Source organism: Sylvia atricapilla, chromosome 24, assembly GCF_009819655.1.
Source record: "Sylvia atricapilla isolate bSylAtr1 chromosome 24, bSylAtr1.pri, whole genome shotgun sequence".
NCBI lineage: Eukaryota > Metazoa > Chordata > Aves > Passeriformes > Sylviidae > Sylvia > Sylvia atricapilla.
Window position 1 is genome coordinate 874491 of NC_089163.1, and position 17030 is coordinate 891520.

General features: G+C 55.0%; 1 protein-coding gene across 2 annotated transcripts in view; it reads right to left on the minus strand.

The window, feature by feature from the left end:
• Window positions 1–14120, minus strand: part of MAN1C1 (mannosidase alpha class 1C member 1) — a 56419-nt gene extending 42299 nt beyond the window's left edge. Inside the window, exon 1 of one of the 2 annotated variants that reach the window (XM_066335044.1) lies at window positions 13561–14120. In XM_066335044.1, the coding sequence (XP_066191141.1) occupies window positions 13561–14076 (516 nt within the window). In that variant the 5' untranslated portion in view covers window positions 14077–14120. Of the gene's footprint in view, window positions 1–8741; window positions 8988–13560 lie in introns of those variants that run through there. The other variant, XM_066335045.1, reaches the window with a different exon arrangement.
• Window positions 14121–17030: the final 2910 nt, after the last annotated feature.

Consider the following 17030-nt stretch of genomic DNA (forward strand, 5'->3'; position numbering starts at 1 on the left):
ATTGATAATCCATCCTAAAGTAATTACACTTTATAATTAAAGATTACGGGAAATCCAATAGATCCCACCAGGAACTCCAGCAATTTAAAGGCAGGCTGGCCAACCTGCCTCTTTTCCTGCAGCCATGTTCTCTCCTGCCTGAATGAAGCACTCAGGGAACTGCAGAGATTTCCATTTAATGGGTCTGGGGATGTGTTAATCCAACTCCTCTCCTCCCACCTTAAATCAAACTCATCCTTTTAACCGATGGCAAAGGGGCAAAACCTGAGCCTGTCACTCCCAGAGGGAAGCCAGGGGAGCACAACTCCAACTCCAGCCATATCCTCTCTGCTCTCCACCGATGACTCTGACACATCCTCAGGGCAGCTTCCACTGCTCTGGCTCCTGCATCTGAAACACACTCAGCCTTTTCCTCTCAGAGCACTGGGCAGGGTGGGAATACCCACAGGGGGCTGGACACACAGAGAAATACCCACAGGGGGCTGGACACACAGAGAAATACCCACAGGGGGCTGGACCCAGAAATACCCACAGGGGGCTGGACACACAGAGAAATACCCACAGGGGGCTGGACACACAGAGAAATACCCACAGGGGGCTGGACACACACAGAAATACCCACAGGGGGCTGGACACACAGAGAAATACCCACAGGGGGCTGGACACACAGAGAAATACCCACAGGGGGCTGGACACACAGAGAAATACCCACAGGGGGCTGGACACACACAGAAATACCCACAGGGGGCTGGACACACACAGAAATACCCACAGGGGGCTGGACACACACAGAAATACCCACAGGGGGCTGGACCCAGAAATACCCACAGGGGGCTGGACACACACAGAAATACCCACAGGGGGCTGGACACACACGGAAATACCCACAGGGGGCTGGACACACACAGAAATACCCACAGGGGGCTGGACACACACGGAAATACCCACAGGGGGCTGGACACACACGGAAATACCCACAGGGGGCTGGACACACACAGAAATACCCACAGGGGGCTGGACACAGAAATACCCACAGGGGGCTGGACACACACGGAAATACCCACAGGGGGCTGGACACACACAGAAATACCCACAGGGGGCTGGACACTGAGCCTGAGCTCACCTGGTCCATCAGATCCAGCTGTGGCTGCCCCTGGATCCCTGGAAGGGCCCAAGGGCAGGGTTTGGAGCAGCCTGGGATGGAGGAAGGAGCCCCTGGAGCACTGGGATCTCATCCTTTTTGCCCCTCCAGAGAGCACAGGGCTGGTTCCTGGCACCAACCAACTCCCTCAAAAGCAGATTTCTCCAAACACTCCCTCTGGAATGACCCCCAAAGCTCAGGAAAGCTTCACCTCTCTGTCACCTGCTGCTGCTCTGCTCAGGTTTTTCTGGGCACAGAACTCCTCCTTGGGGCTCCAGCTCTTCCTGGAGGATTCTCACCCAAAATTTCCATCCCTGCAAACACACCAGAGCTGGGAGTTCAGTGGGAGATGGCAGACAGAGGAATTGCTTGCTATGGGCAGCTTTATCTGGAAATAAATGTAACACAGCGACTCCAGCAACAGGTGAGTGAGGCTTTGCTTCAAATTCTTTCTGGCAAATTTCTGGCAGCTCCTTCTCAAAGCTGCATGTTGGATTTTTCTGCCATCAGCTGCTCTCACAGCTCGCTCTCTCTTGCACAACAGCCAAAGGCATTGCTCAGAAAACTGATCTCCATCACTGGAACAACGGGAGAATTCTTTAGGAAATCAGAAGAAATCACCTTCCAGCAAGTTACAATATTAAAAAAATAAGCTTTAAGCTCTCCTGGCTGTTCCCAGCCAGGCAGGTCAGGGGCAGTTCTCCAGCACAGACCTGCAGAGCCAAGCACTCCCTGCCCACCACAGCCAGGGGAAAAGCAGCACTGATTTGTCTCATTTGCACTGGGAGGACAGAAAAAAGCCCAGCACACAGCAGCCCAAGGTTGTCAGTGGCAGTGGCAAGGGCAGAAATAGAACTCAAGAGTCTCCCTGACTCAGTCCCTGCTAGCAAAGCTGAATGGGAGAAAACAGCTCAAACCACAATTAAACTAACACCTAATTAAATTCCTAATGCAACTAGATTTAACCGTGTCAAGAGGAGGAAAAAAAAAAAAATAAAACCCTTCCAGGGCTATCTGAGGCACTAAACCCCAGCTGGATCCAGCTGCATCTAAATCAGGAAACATGTCAGCAAGAGCAGTTGATTCTGCAGTTAGCTCTGTAATGAGATGCTGCCCTGGAAGAGGCCAACAACGGTTTGGAGAACAAATTTGCAAGTCTAGACCAAAGCACGGGGTGATTTAGTGCAGAGATGAGGGGAACTGCAGCCTCCTCTTCCTTCCCTTCCCAGAATCAAAGCTGGGGGAAAAATTCAGATAGGAACAAAAGGAATTTGTGTTCGTGGCCACTCTGAAACCTCAGCTTCATGTTCCCTGCCAGCCCCTCGAGCTGATCAGACCCAGGATATCCCAGAGCTGGGGCTGCACAGCCACAATCATCACAATAACTGTTTTATATTATATATTTTAACGATTTTATATTTATATTTGACAATTCTGCCCTAACCCTGTCACCTCCAGTGGCCACTCAGGCACTGCTGTCACTGCCTTTAGGGAGCTGGCAGCCAAAGGCAGCCCCTGAGCTCTGGGTGGCAGTCCTGGTAAATCTGAGGGGTGAGCTCTTCCCTGGCTGGAAACTCCCTCTGGAGCACTGCAAACAGGACTGGGGCAGTGGGGAAGGGCAGCAGGGACTGGGGCTCCTGTGAGGGACACCAAAGGGGAGATGCTGCGGCAGCAATCTCAGAGAAAGTGAAGAGCTGGGTACAGGAAGGATTGAAAATGGAAGAGGTGACACTTAAGGAGGATGAAAACCAAAGGAACAGTTCTGATCCCCCGTGCTGGCAGCACAGGAGGCAGGAGAAGCTCTTTGAGCACGAGGAAATCAGGGAACAAATTTAAGGTCCATATAAAAGGGATTTGGGGTTTTTACACCCCGATGTCCCAGCTGAGTTCCCGAGCTGACTCTGGTTGTGTATTAGGAGATGTTTGTCCAACACAACAAGTCCTGAGCAGCTGCCAGGGCTGCAGGCACCCAGGACAGCAGGAGACCAGAAAGCACCAGCACTCCTTCTGTGACGCTATTTGCATTTTTTTCCAAGTCCTTTTCACCCCGGGCTGGACAATCTGGATTTTCTCAGTGACTATTATTGCATTCCAGCACACTTTAATGAAGGAAAGTGAGGAAAAAATGACTTCCCTGCTAACAATGCTCCTTCAAATGTCACCTGAGAGTCCCCTCCCGGGTTCTGTGCCTGCAGCACAAACCACCCAGGGAATTCCCTGAGCTCTTAAGATTTTGGGCACTGTCTCACTCCTGTAGGCTGCCTTGAGGGCTCTTCCATTTCAGCTCCTTCCCTTCCAGCGTGCACAGCACACGGGCTGTAAATCCCTAATTACACACAGACTCCAGATTCTCCTTGCCAGAGCCCAGCATTCCAGGTGAAGGGGAGCAACAGCTGAGCAGCTCCTCCCCAAAATCCCTCCACACATGAGAAGGTGGATGGAAACACAACCACGAAGCAGGATTGTTTTTACAGACCTGCATTATGACAAGGGAAGGTTTTTTAGTTTGGTTTTTTCCCTACAGATACCATCTGTACAGGATTCTCATTTCTGGAGAGCCACAGCCCAAGGGGACGCTCAAAAGGAGCTGTAGCCATAAGTAACCCAAAATGCTGCAAGGAGAAGGAAGAAAAGGAAAAGGTGGGGAAACATTTTGGCTTTACTTTATCAAGGAAAATATATATATATATATAAAAGGTAAAACAAAGTGTCCAGAATGTATTGGGCCTGTCTGTTTGACAGCCCACAGGACAAAGGTCAAACAGATCGATAATGAAAAGAAACAAAACAGAGAGGAGAGGAGAGGAGGCTTTGTGCTCCTGAGCCTTGGATGTGGGAGCGTGGCAGGAATCCTCAGAGGGCTGGGAAGAGAAGGAATGAACAGCCCCAGAGTATCTGTGTGCAAATCTGCCACAGAGCCACCCCGAGGCAGGGCAGGGAAACCTTCCCTGGGTGTGATGGGCATCGGGGTGCACCAGAGCTGGGCTTTTGTGGGGCTCCAGTTCCAGCAGCCCAGGGCAGTGAAGAGCCCCCATCCATCGGGATTTCACACCCCAAGGTCCCAGCTGAGTTCCCAAGCTGACTCTGGCTGTGTGTTAGGAGATGACCACGAGCCCTGAGCAGCTGCAGGGCAGCAGGAGCAGCAGAAAGCACCAAAGCATTCTCAGAGACAAGAGAGAATCAGCCCCACGAGTCAGAGACCAAAGGATCAGCCCTGTCCCAGGTCCCTCCGAGCTCAGTTCACTCTCCAGCCACACTCCAGGGAGCTGAGCTGCCTCCCCTCCCCAGCAGCCACAAGGTGAGAATTGCTCCTGACACACGGATGGCTCAGAAGCAGACGGGAGAACTGAAGGAAAGGAAGAAGGGAAGAAAAAAAAAATGTAAATACAGACCAAGAGTCATCCTGCATCACTCCTGTTCTGCACTGTGAGGATGGATTTAGGGAGCAGGAGGAACATCTGTTTGGAAACTGGCTTTGTCTCAGTCCAAATGCTGGAACAGGAGAAAGAGGGAGGCTGAGGACTGCCAGCACACCTCGTGCTTCACCTCACACTTGGACGGCTTAGCAGGAGAGATCTGGGAGGATGAGCTTAGTTTAATGATTTGTTGCTGGTTCACCTGCTCCCCATCTGTCTTTGCAGTCCTTGCTCAGAGGGACAGATTGGAGCACTGCTGTCCTCTCCCTTCTCCAGAGTTCCTCGTGATTGGAACTTCTGAAGAGAGCAACAGAACAATTCCCAAGCATTAAGTAGTCAGCTGAGATTAGCCCAATAATTTATCACAGGTAATAGCTAATAACAGACACAAGAAACTCACTCAGAGCCCTCCTAGAGCCACGTGTCAGAGCTGTCACCTAACAGAAGTGGTACAAGGAATTCCTGGACCACAGGAGCAAAATGCATTAGCCAGAGGCTGATAAACCCTTCCAAGAGTGCCAGAGCCCACAATAAATCACACCAGGCAGGTTACAAACACCGGGTCTCTGACGAAAACGAGGTTGGTGGGGTGGATGTGAGAACAATGTGAGGATTCAGCTGGCAGGATGGAGGGGCCTGGCCCTCTCTGGGCTGACCCCCATCCCCAGAGGGATCAAGGCTGGGCCTGGCACTGCTCCAGCACGGCCATCACACAGCCCTGACTAATGGACTGCTGACAGGACAAAGCCAAGAACGGCAGCTTCAGGGATCTGGGTGATAAAGTACAGGAAAGAGCCAGAAAGGTTTATCAGAATCAGAGGCAGCCTCTGCTCAGAGACTCCCCACCAGTGCACGAGTGGCACCCACAGAGGTCCTCAGGCCTAAGGAACAAACCTCCACTTACCAAATCCCACCCCAACACTCAACTCAATTTTATTTAAGCCTTTGAAAAGCCAGAAATGAAAGAACCAAGAGAAGAGAGCTGCCTGTGGCTTCGTCCTACGCCAGCCGGAGCTGAAATCAACCTTTTGAATGATTTTGCTGCAGCCACTGATGGGAGTGGGCAGAGCCAGAGCCAGCAGCAAGAGTGTTCTGGTTGTTTGGGCTCAGCAGCACCCAGCACAAAGCTCTGAGAGACAAGATAATCAAACACAGCAATCCTGACACAGTCTTGGTGCTGGAGAAAAGCCTTCAGGAAAGCCAAAAACGCACCACAAACCAGCCAAGGGTTTGTTTGGGTTCATCGGTGCTGAATTCCAACACAAACACGTGTCCTTCCTAGATAACTCCAGACAAAAACGAGATGGAAGGAGAGCCACAAAGGGCCCGTTTCCACTGGAAGTATTTTATTTGTAGTTTGTCCTGCTGGCCAACCCAGGCAGCAGGAGGCTTTCAGCATGGACGAAACGCGATTGCTTCATAATTATCCTTTGTTACTTCTCAAAGTACACGGCTCTGCACTTCCCTCCCTGCCCAGGGAAATCATGTTAACACAATTAGAGCAAAAGCCCTGCTTTAAACACGGCTCCAATCCTCAGCACGGACACTCTGCAGAGCTCCTGCTCCATAAATCAGCAGCAGCTCTGTCACCGAGTCCCTCTGAAGGGAAGGGACACTCTCTAGGAGGAACACTCACTGTATATCATCATCCTGTGCTAGTGCTGCTGGCACGAGACGCTGCAGGATTTCTCCATCTCTGGCAGTTATTATTCTTCACAGCCTTATCCTTGCCATATCTCAGGGAGGAAATCTAACAGCAGCTCTAAGGCCACAAAAGGCAAGTGTCGGAGGGCAGATGAGAACTGACGAGCTCCTGGCTCCCACTCAATCCCAGCTTCTAGAACAATTAGCTCAAATAAACCCAGGCAGCGTTTTTCTGCTCGGTGACTCCTGAGCTGGAAAACTTCAATGGCCTTTGACAGAGGGGAGAGGTCACAGAGAAACCAGAGCCCAGGGTGAGCACAGGGAGACCCCCAGAGTGCCCCACAGAGAGTGGGGGGCACCGAGGAACAGCCCCAGGGGACAGCGTGGGTGACACTGGGTGACACACACGGACACCAGCACGGGGAAGTCCCGTGGCTCTAAGGATGTAGAGGGTTTCAGCAGGCAGGGCTCCCGTTCCTAGAAAGCTGCACTCCCAGCTCAGGGCAGGAGCCCCAGGAGCAGCACTGCCCTTGCCCAAGGCCCTGGAGAGCGTGGCTTTGATCAGCAGATGCTCCCTGGCACATTAATGTAACCCTTATATATTATATATATATATTAATTGTGTATAATATACAATATACATTGTGTATAATATACAATATACAATAGACACACACATGAAGTCCCCCTGGCACGGGACTGTGCTGGCAGCAGCAGGAGATGCAGGAGGGAAGCACCACAGTCACTTTGGGTCAGTGCAGCCTCTGGCTGCTCCTCACGCTCCGGAGGGAAGAGCTCTGCACATTTCCCTGCTGGCTCAGGGATGGAGCAGCGTGTGCCCGTCTCCCCGAGGTGCCAGGAGGGGTGTGCCCTCGGGGACAGAACACCGAGTGTCCTGATTTAATCACCACTGGGTGCTCTGCCCCCTTGGCCCGGTTCCAATGAGACCCACCCTGCCCCATAAATGAGGGATGTTCATTATCCCCAGCACAGCTCCCACCCTGCTCCGGGCCCGTGGCTGCACAAAGCCCTGGCATTGTGTGCGCCTCACAGACACCACTGCCCACGACAGCTCCTCTGGAGCCCTTCCAAAATGTGCTGTCAGATGATGAACTCAAGCGCCAGGGGACCCAGAGTAAAGACAGCAATCATGGCGCTGTGTGCTCCTCATGCCAAATCCACTCATGGCGGCCACTGAAAAGTGTTTTTCTGGGGGATGGAAATGTCGTCTCTTCCTTAAGTTTAAAAATCAGAATGCTCCCAGCACCAGGGTTTCCTCCTGCCACCACTGGAGTAAATATTCCTGCCTGTCTTCTCCTTCTGACAGCTCCACGTCAGTTTTATATTCAGGTCAGTCTTTCATTTAGTACTAAGGTACATTTCCCTTCCTCTCTCTCAGCCAGCCCATCTAAAATCTGAATTGTTTTCAATACTGGAGAACATATTCAAAACCATCAAAATGATAAACAATCTGTGCAATAACAGACTCACAGAGTAAACCAAACATGATGGATTAACCTCATCTGGCAAAGCCTTGCAGACAGAACCAAAGGAAGGAACACTTAGCACGAAAATCTTTCTCCCATTAAGGGGCAGACTTAATCATTGATTAAAAGTTAATCACGAGTCCATAAAAATTTTGGCTGGAAAGATGGAATCTTAATGCAGGTGACTGCTTTTCAGTAAATATTTGAAGACCTGGACGTGCACAGGCCCCAGACTGATGGAAGAGCAGGGATGTTCCTGACAGCTCACAGCCAGGCTCCATCCCCCTGCCCTAAACCCGCCTTCCTACGCAGACAATTTCAAGGAGCTGATGTTTATTCCCTGAGCTGATTCAGGGAAGTGCAGGTCCCTCAGCACAGCACCTCTGTGGGCATCCTAGGAAGTCATTCCCCCTCGTCCAGCACTCATCACCCACCCACCAACAACTCTGCAGTGCTGGAGCCTGGCTCTAAGTGGCAGTTCAGAAACCAGTCTAGCATCAAATTTAGTTGTTGTGGAACAAGTGCTTTCGCTGCTAGATTTAGGGGAGAGAAGAGCAAATGACTGCAAATTGCAGAGCACTCCCCAGTTGCAGAGTGCCCTGGGCTGGGCAGAGCTGTGGCTGAGGAAACAGCTCTGCAGCACTGATCCCAGCACGCCAGGCATCTCCTCTGCCCCTGCACGCCACCGACACAACAAATACGTTTTTAGTCAATTAACTGTATCCCCTACAGCTAACACAGGCCCGAGGTCAGCTCTGAATTCTGTTTGCATGAATCCACCGGAGGCTGCCGAAGCAAAAAAACCCCCACTGCACGCACCATTTGTGGGATTCACACTACAGTACCCCTTTCACAGGTTCACTAAATAAATGCATGAGGAGTGCGGAGCGAAGGAAAATTCCAGCAAGGCTGGAGCGAGCCAGTGCTTCAAACTGCAGAGGTATTTCCACCCCAGAGAAATAATTACAATCTGATCACAGCACATCTGACTGGTTCCAGGCCGTAATTCCACTCCGGCGTGGTAAATATTTTACTGACAACTGCTTTCCTTACCCCCAGCAGCCGAGTGTGTTGTTAGTCCCTGGGTTTCCATCTGCCCAGCACACAGGATTAGACCTTCCCCACGTGCCCCAGAGAGGAAGATGTGCATGGGAGGTGCATTTGCAGCTGGAGCTGTGCGTGGTGCTCCTCACGTACCCACCACGCCGCTGGCCACAGTGCTGCTCAGCCCCAGGTTACAGCAAGAAAAGGCATTTCCTCCACGTGGAAGAACAGAAAGTTGCACGGTGCAGGCAAAGGGAGAGAGGTCTGGCATCTTTTTCCCTGCTGGCTGTGGGAAGGAGGTGGTCAGAGACGAGCAGTGGTGGGATTCACAGCCCAGCTCAGCCTGAGAGCTGCTCTGAGCCCTGCTTTTGGCAGATCACAGCACACCCCCAGGGCACCTGCAGCTCCAGGAGCCCACCCAAACCCACACAGGTGCCACCCAAACCCACCTGGGCCAACCAGCACCACAGCTGAGACCTCTCCTGGCAGCACTCAGCTCTGTGGCAAAAAATCAGGAGAATTCTCCAGCTCTGCCCCAAAAATGAGCAGTTTTTTTCACTGAGGCCACAGTGAAACAGTCAAAAACCACACAAAAAGAGCTCAGCAACCAACACCAAGGGGCTTTCAGCGGAGGCTGAGCTCCTGATAACATTCCTGTCTCTTGCTAATTATCTTTTAGTGATAAACTGCCAAGATATCTGTGCCTGGAAGACGGATGCACCTGCTGAGTGATGCAGGGTAACTGTGGACACACGGCCGTGGTGCCTCCTGCACCCCAGGGGCTGATTACTGAGAGCAAACACATTTTTAGAGCTGTGTTACAGGAGGCCAGGGGACAGCCAGGTGAGGCAGGTGAAGGTGGGAGGAAAAGCCAGGATGAAGAGAAGCGCACCCAAACAGGCTTCGGCATCACTAACCCAGAGAAAACGAATCAAGGGGACAATTCCTGCCTGGATTTGACACATTCCCTCGTTTGAAAGGGACAAAGGACGCTGCCAGGTTCAGGCACGAGGCATTCCCACACCTCAGGCATGGAAATGTGCCTTTTGCACCCAGAAAAGAAAAAGGAAAACGAGTGAATCTCTTCCTCTGTTCCCGTTTCTCTCCCATCCCGTGACTGATCTGGAAGTATTTGACCATGAACTTCCTGCTCTGGCTGGTTCCACTGGTTGTCTTTAAGCGCTGGTTGGCATAAAAATATTTTAAAGAGCTGCTCTTCCCTGTGTCCCCAGCCCTGAGACCCACGAGTCCAAGGCAGCAGGAGTGCAGCAAGGAGCAGCCTGTTTGCCTCCATCCATCATCAGCACAACTGTCAGCTCAGCTCCAGCAGCAAAATCTTTATTAGTGGTTATGATGCAGAAGGCAGGAACCACACGGTCTGATTTCCTCAGATCTGAGGCTGAGTTTGCAGAGGCAGCAGTTGGAGGGGAAATAATTTTGACTTTTTCCCTGAGCCAATTTGATCTGGAAATTGTTGAGAGCAAATAAATATGGAATCTCACCGTGGCATTTCTGCAGTCACTCTCCAGCTACAACCACTTCTCCTTTTTTTTTCTTTTCCCTGAGCATCAGTGATTTGTATTTGACACATGTAAAAAATCAGCTAATCCCCAAAGCCATGCCTGACTGATCAATTACACAACTAATACCTTTCCCAGAGGTCATCTTAAGAGATGAATAATCCCTTCCAAAATTTCCCAACCTGCAGCATGGGGAAATCTGTTGTTTGGCTTTCTGCAGCTTTCCTGGAAAGGTCAGAGTGCCCCCAAGCCCTGGGCTGCCCACAGGAACACACAGCAGTGGATCCCAGACCTTTCTCCAGGTGAACAATGACCTTTAGCAGTAAAGGCTGTGTAACAGAGGTGCTCTGGTTTTTATTTGTCAAAAAACCCCAACTGTTAACTGACCTTGGACTGGCCTGTTGAGGTAAAAGCACCTGCACACACACCAGAGTCACCCCAGCCTGGCTCCTCACTCTGCAAACAGCTCCTCGTGCTCCAAAGGGCTTTCCCAACCAGCCATGAAGTGGGAAAGGCCACGGGGGCTCTAAACTCTTTATTTTTCAAGCAGGAAAAGTCTAGCAGGGCTCCATGGGCTGCCATTTCCCACAGAGAACAGGCAGGAAAGCCACGGCACTGCCTCTCCTGCAGCTGAAGCACCAGGAGCTCAGAGGTGGTGGGAAAAAAGGGGCAGCAGCTCGGATTCCTGACTGGAATTCCTCACAGGAATTCCTCACACCGTGGGAAAAGGAAAGCTCCAAGTCTCCAGGCTGGACACCACCTCTGGGCAGCTTTGATCATGCACCAGTTTTTCCTCCTGGCTTTCATCTGGCAGGCAGATGGGGGGAAAATACCAACAAATCCCACCCACCTCCATCCTCCCTGTTAAGAGGTGCTGACCTGTGAGAACGGCCCGAGGGAAGGCAAAGAAAACAGCAAAACTTCCAGCACAAGGACAGTTTGGGACTCATTTTAGCAAGTGACAGGACTGAAGGCTCTGGAGGAAGGAGGGAAAAGCCACTTGCAGCCACTGCAAAGAGCTCAGAAGAGGCAGCACAGCCACCACCTGCCCTGCTGGCACCTCACATCATGTCAGCAACATTTGCTAATCCAAAGGCTGTATCATCACTTCTTCCTCGCAGTTCTTTTCTTCCTCCATCTGTTTCTTTGTATGCAGCATTTGTCTTCTAACCTTCCCGGGTTGTTTCCCTCTTGTCTTTTTGATTAACAAAAAAGAGACACACCTTATCTCTTCCCCAGGCTGCACCACCCTCCCTTGTTTTGCATGTTCAGCCTCATATCTCAGCACCATATTTGTTTCTCTCTCTCTCTGAATAAATAGAAGTGTAGGCACTTTTAAGAAATAAGGGCTCTGTTTGAAGAGTAATTAGCTGTCAGCATAAAACTAATATTTATGGATTCTCATCCTTGAAAACTCTAACTCTGCTACCCAGCACTGATTATGGCTGTTAGAAACAGATGGGGCTGAATCCATACAGCTTGAAATAATGCTATATTTAAAAAATAATTAACTCCAAATGAAGGACTGAATGCCACTCGCTTCCCCCTAAATTTGATTTTTCAATTTGATTTGTTTGCACGCTGCAGGAGCTGGGTTTTCTCCTGGGGACGTCGTGCTCCCTCACACCTTGGAGGTGGGAGCCTGCAGAGACCCAGGCACACCTGAGGGCTGGGCACGGGGATATTCCAACACCCTGCAGCAGGGAAGGACGCCTCAGTTCCTCCCGGGATCATCGAGGAACCCCTGGGTGTGTTGTGGCTGGCTGCCTGGCAGAGGAACCGGAATTTCACCAGCAGTGCAGCCTTTGTTTTAGTGCCTGACAAAGGTACGGGAGGGGAGCTTTAAAAAACAGTTTTTCAGATGCAGGTTGGAGAGGATGAAAGCCCTCAGTGTGTTATTCCCTGACTCCAGTGTCTCCTCAGCCCGGGGCAGCAGCATTGCTGGATGCCTGCACCTCTGCGAGAGCACAGACCCAGGAAATTTATACTCTGCTTAATTAAATCTGTGCTTTTTACTTATTGGCACCTCTTGCAGGAGCAGAATTCCCTCCAAGTCGGTTATCCATCACGGCAAAGGATGCGACAGGCACCATGGAATCCCACACAGACCTGGTTAAGTGGGTCACAGCCTGCTCCCTGATGTGTGCCAGGAGTTCCTGCACGAGCCGGAGGCACGGGAACAAAGCCTTCCCTGACAGCCCTGCAGCCCCCGAGCTGGGTGACAATCCCAGTGCCAGTCCCACGGGGATCCGCAGGGACAGAGCCTCCTGCTCCTCCCCGACTCCTGTCCCCACATCCCCATGGAGTTCTGTCACCTCCTGGTTTTTGTGCACAGTCTGGGATGCACAGGGATGGAGACTCTTGCAGGACCAAAGACATCTCCCACTGAGTGAGGGATTTTCCCCCTGTAACCCTTTTTCTCCCCTATAACCCTTTTTCCCCCTATAACCCTTTTTCCCCCTCAATGACCAAGCTGAAATTTACGTTTCGCTGATTTCAGTCACATGCCACCAGCAATGGTGAGCCGAGGTGTGAGCTCAGTGACAGGGACACTCCTCGGAAAGGGACAGCCCAATTCCTGCCACTCCCCTTGGGAAAAGGAGCTTGTGTGAGAAATGGGCGTGAGGCTGCCCCAGAGTGGGGGCAATGAGGGGGACATGGCAGTGAGGGGAGGTGACAGCTGACTGAGGGGGACATGGCAGTGATGGCTGACTGAGGGGGACTCAGACACGATGGCTGAGGTGGACACAGCCCCAAAAACTGAGGAGGGACATGGCCATGAGAGGGGACAAGGGCTGACCGAGGGTGATGTGGCTGTGAGGGGAGACAAGGACTGACTGAGGGGGAGATGGGGCTGCTGAGGGGACACACACCTGAGAGGGGACACACACCTGTGAGGGGACAGGGCTGTAAGGGCTGAGGGGACACACACCTGTGAGGGGACACGGCCGCAGGGGCTGAGGGGACAGACACCTGTGAGGGGACACACACCTGAAGGGACACACACCTGCGAGGGGACAGGGCTGTAAGAGCTGAGGGGACACACACCTGCGAGGGGACACACACCTGTGAGGGGACACACACCTGTGAGGGGACAGGGCTGTAAGGGCTGAGGGGACACACCTGTGAGGGGACACACACCTGCGAGGGGACACACACCTGCGAGGGGAGGCGATGCCCTGAGGTGCAGCAGGGTGACGCTGCCCGAGGGGGCTGTGACACCGAGGCGAGGGCCGCCTCAGGGACCCCGCGAGCACGGCGGCAGCCCCTCACTGCCGGGAGCACGGCCGCCAGCGCTGCTCACCCACCTCTTTGATCTTCATCCTGCGGGCGCGGCTCTCGGGCTCCTGGGCGCTCCGCCCGCCGCGCACCGGGTGCCGGAGGCTCCGGCGGAACCGCTCGTAGTCGAAGCGGAACGGGCCCCGCGTGTCCCGGGCCGGCGGCGCCCCGCTGGCGGGCTGCGCTCGGCTCCCGGCCGTGCGGAGCTGCTCCCGAGGCCGGCGGGGGCCGGCGGGGCTGGCGTGCCGGGGCTCGGCGGCCGGCGGGCTGCGGGGCAGCTCGGTGTCGCGGCCGGAGGAGGAGGAGGCTGAGGACGAGGAGGCGGAGGATGATGAAGAGGAGGAGGAGGAGGAGGAGGAGGCGGTGGCTCGGCGGGGTAGGAAGAGGCGCTTGAAGCGGGAGGAATCGGGCAGGAGGAAAAGGGCCCCGAAGCAGAGAGTCAGCAGGCCCGAGAGGAAGAGCAGGAAAAGGAACTTCTGCGGCAGCCGCAGCCCCAGCGCCGCCGGCCAGCCCGGCATGCCCGGCAGCTTCCGCAGCACCACCATGGGGCACCGGATCGCGGCCGCCGGGCGGGACCCGCCGCTGCTCCTGCGGCCGGGGGCTCAGGGCAGCCCGGCCCGGGCACCGCCGGCCGCCCTCACCGGGGACCGCCCGTGGCTGGCTCCGCGCCGGGCGGAGCGGCGGGTCAGCGGCCCCGCTGCCGGCATGAAGGCGGCGGCGAGAGCATCCCTCCGGGGCCGGGCGGCGAGCGGCGGAACGGCGCTGGGCTGGGCTGCTCCCGGGCCGGGCTCCCGGCCGGACGGCGCTCCGGGGCTGGCTCAGGCGGCGGCGCCGGGGCGGTACGAGCCCGCGTGTCTAGGCGGCGGTGGGTTCATCACGCTGCAGCATTTCTGCGGGGCGGGGGGGAAGGAGACAAGAGCGCGGTCATTCAACACCGCCGAGGATGCGATGCGGCCGGCGAGCCCAGCCTTTGTCCCCGGCCGGTCCCCCACCCTCCAGCGGCACTAGTTCGCTTCCCTGTGTCCGGACTTGGCATCGACTCTCCGGGGTGCAGCATCGCCCCTCCAGCGCCGGGATGCCGGGCTGTGCTGGCGGGGCAGCGCGGGGGACAAGGGGGACAACCCCGGGAGGGACGAGGGGCCGTGGGACACCCCGGGAGGGGCAGGGTGCCCTGGGACAGGCGGCGACGAGGCTCCGCTCCTCTGCCAGGAGCTGCTGCCTTCGCCCGCGCCGGGCTGGGCACCCCGGGGCTGCCAACCAGCCCTGCGGAAAGCTCGGCTCGGGCTGAGCTTCTTGAGGCACACACACACAAAAAAATAGTAATTTAAAAAAAAAAAATCTAGGGGTTTGGTTTTGCCTAACAGATCCCTAAATTTCTCCCAGCTCTCTGCCTGCCGGAGTTATCCATACCCCCCACAAATAATTTCCCTGCGGAAGAGGCAGAGCTCAACTTTCAGACGCCGCACGGCAGCGGGCGCCGGTGGAACCAGCCCCTCGGTGCGACCCCCGAATCGCCGCTGTGTGTGCGGACCCTCTGCGACCCCCAGCGCTGTTTACTCACCCCTCTGACAAATCCGAGCCGCTGCGGCTCCGACAGCCAGCCAAATCTTCTCAGTCCTGCCCGCGCATCCCAGACGCGACAGCCTCTCTCGCTCGCTGCCAGCGCTCACGGGTGCCCGCTCAATCAGCGGAGGGAAGATGCTGCGCTCTGCGGGGCACAGCTCCTCTCCGTGCCCATCCGAGCATCCAGGAGGGAAGAAGCACTGAGTGCACGGCGCTAGGCGGTGTTTGTGCCCGCCGCCGTGCCGGGAGAAGGGGACCGCCGGCGCCGCGCTGCCCGCTGCCCTCACGGAGCCCCGCCCGCGCCGCCGCTCACTGCGACAGCGCCCGGCCCCGCCCCGGCCACGCCCCCGCCCCGCCAACGGTCACTCCGCCGCCGCGCCAGCCAATCAGCGCGCACGGCTCTGCCCGCCCTCGCTCTCTATTGGCTGGTTGTGCCCCCTTGGCATCGCCCATTGGCTGCTGCCCGCGCCAGGGAAGCCGTTGGCGCCGCCCCGTTGTTTACCACAGTTGCCCAGCTCGAGCTCGGGGAGGGTTGGCTCCGCCCCTTTCCTCCAGCCGCCGCCTCCCATTGGCTGCGAGGAACGCCCCGTCCGCGCTGCGATTGGCGGAGGAGGGGGGCGCCGCTGCTTTAAAAAGGGGCTGCGGGCACGCGGCGCCTCCAGAGGCTGTGAGGGCTCGGCCCGGGAGCGGGAGGCCGCTGGCGCCGGTTCCGGGCCTCACACACCGTGAGGGCTCCGAGGGAGCGATTTACCCACAGATCCCACCGAGGGGCTCCGTACGCTGCGGGTACCACGGCCCTGGGGGCACTGCCTCGCTGCCCGGCGCGAGGGGAGGAGCAGGACTTGTAGAAGAGGGGTTTGAGGAACCCCTTTTCTGGTTTATACGAGCCCACGTTCAAAGTGCCGTGAAACGCTTCTTAATCCGAAATCGTTAAATCCCCACGTTAACCTTCAGCGTATCACCAGGCAAACTTGAGCAACCGTGTGAGTTAATACTTTACCGGAGGTGATGGTGAATCAGAGTTTCTACCCATAAATATTACAAAACCCCTGAACAATTAGCACGGAAAGGGAGAAAAGGGCATCACCCACCCCCGGGGGCACCCGAACCCCCTGAGGAACGACTGGATGGGATGAGGCTCCCAGGAAAGGGTAAACGCAGCCGCCAAAGAACGGCTGGGACTAAACTGGGAAGAGCTCAAAGGGAACATTTGTAGGCTGGAAAGGAGCTGGAGCTGCCAGGAGAGAAATCCTCTGCTGTTTGTGTATGCCTCCTGCACGATAAACCTGCGGTGCAGGGACACACACCTGAGCTGGAGGCTGGGGCAGTGCCAGGGGAATTCTCACCCTCTGAGAATCACAGACACCGCCAATATTTGTCATTTCCCCGTGAAAACTGCTTCAAGGGGCATAAAACAAGTGGCACAACGGGATTGTGGAGCTGCCCTTGACCCCAGGCTGGCCATCATCCTCCTTCACCTCCCCTACCCCTCCAGAACTGCTGCAGCTTTAGTCCAAATAAACCAAAAAAATGAAAAACCCGCCTCTGATGCCTTTAGCTCCAGTGGCTGCCCGGCAGACCTTGAAGGCAGCCACGCTCAGAGGTGGGTTTGCACCTTGATGATTTGGGTTTGCAGTTGTTTTTCTCCTGCCGAGGTGGCAGGCAGGGCTCCGGGCGCGAAGGAGCTGTGGGCACGGCTGGAGCAGGAGCTGCCGGGGCTCTGTGGGCACTGACAGCGTCAGAAAATAGATTTGGGGCTCCAGGCAATGGCTCGAAGCCGGTGAGAAAGCTGAGCACCTCACATTCTGGTTCTGGCCTGCGAAATGGTGAGGAGGAACCCCAAAACAATCCCAGTGCACAGCCTCCTCCTGACCCCTGCTGCTGTTCCAACCTGTTTGCTGGTGGGGATGTTTCCAGTGAGGCATTGCTCTAAATG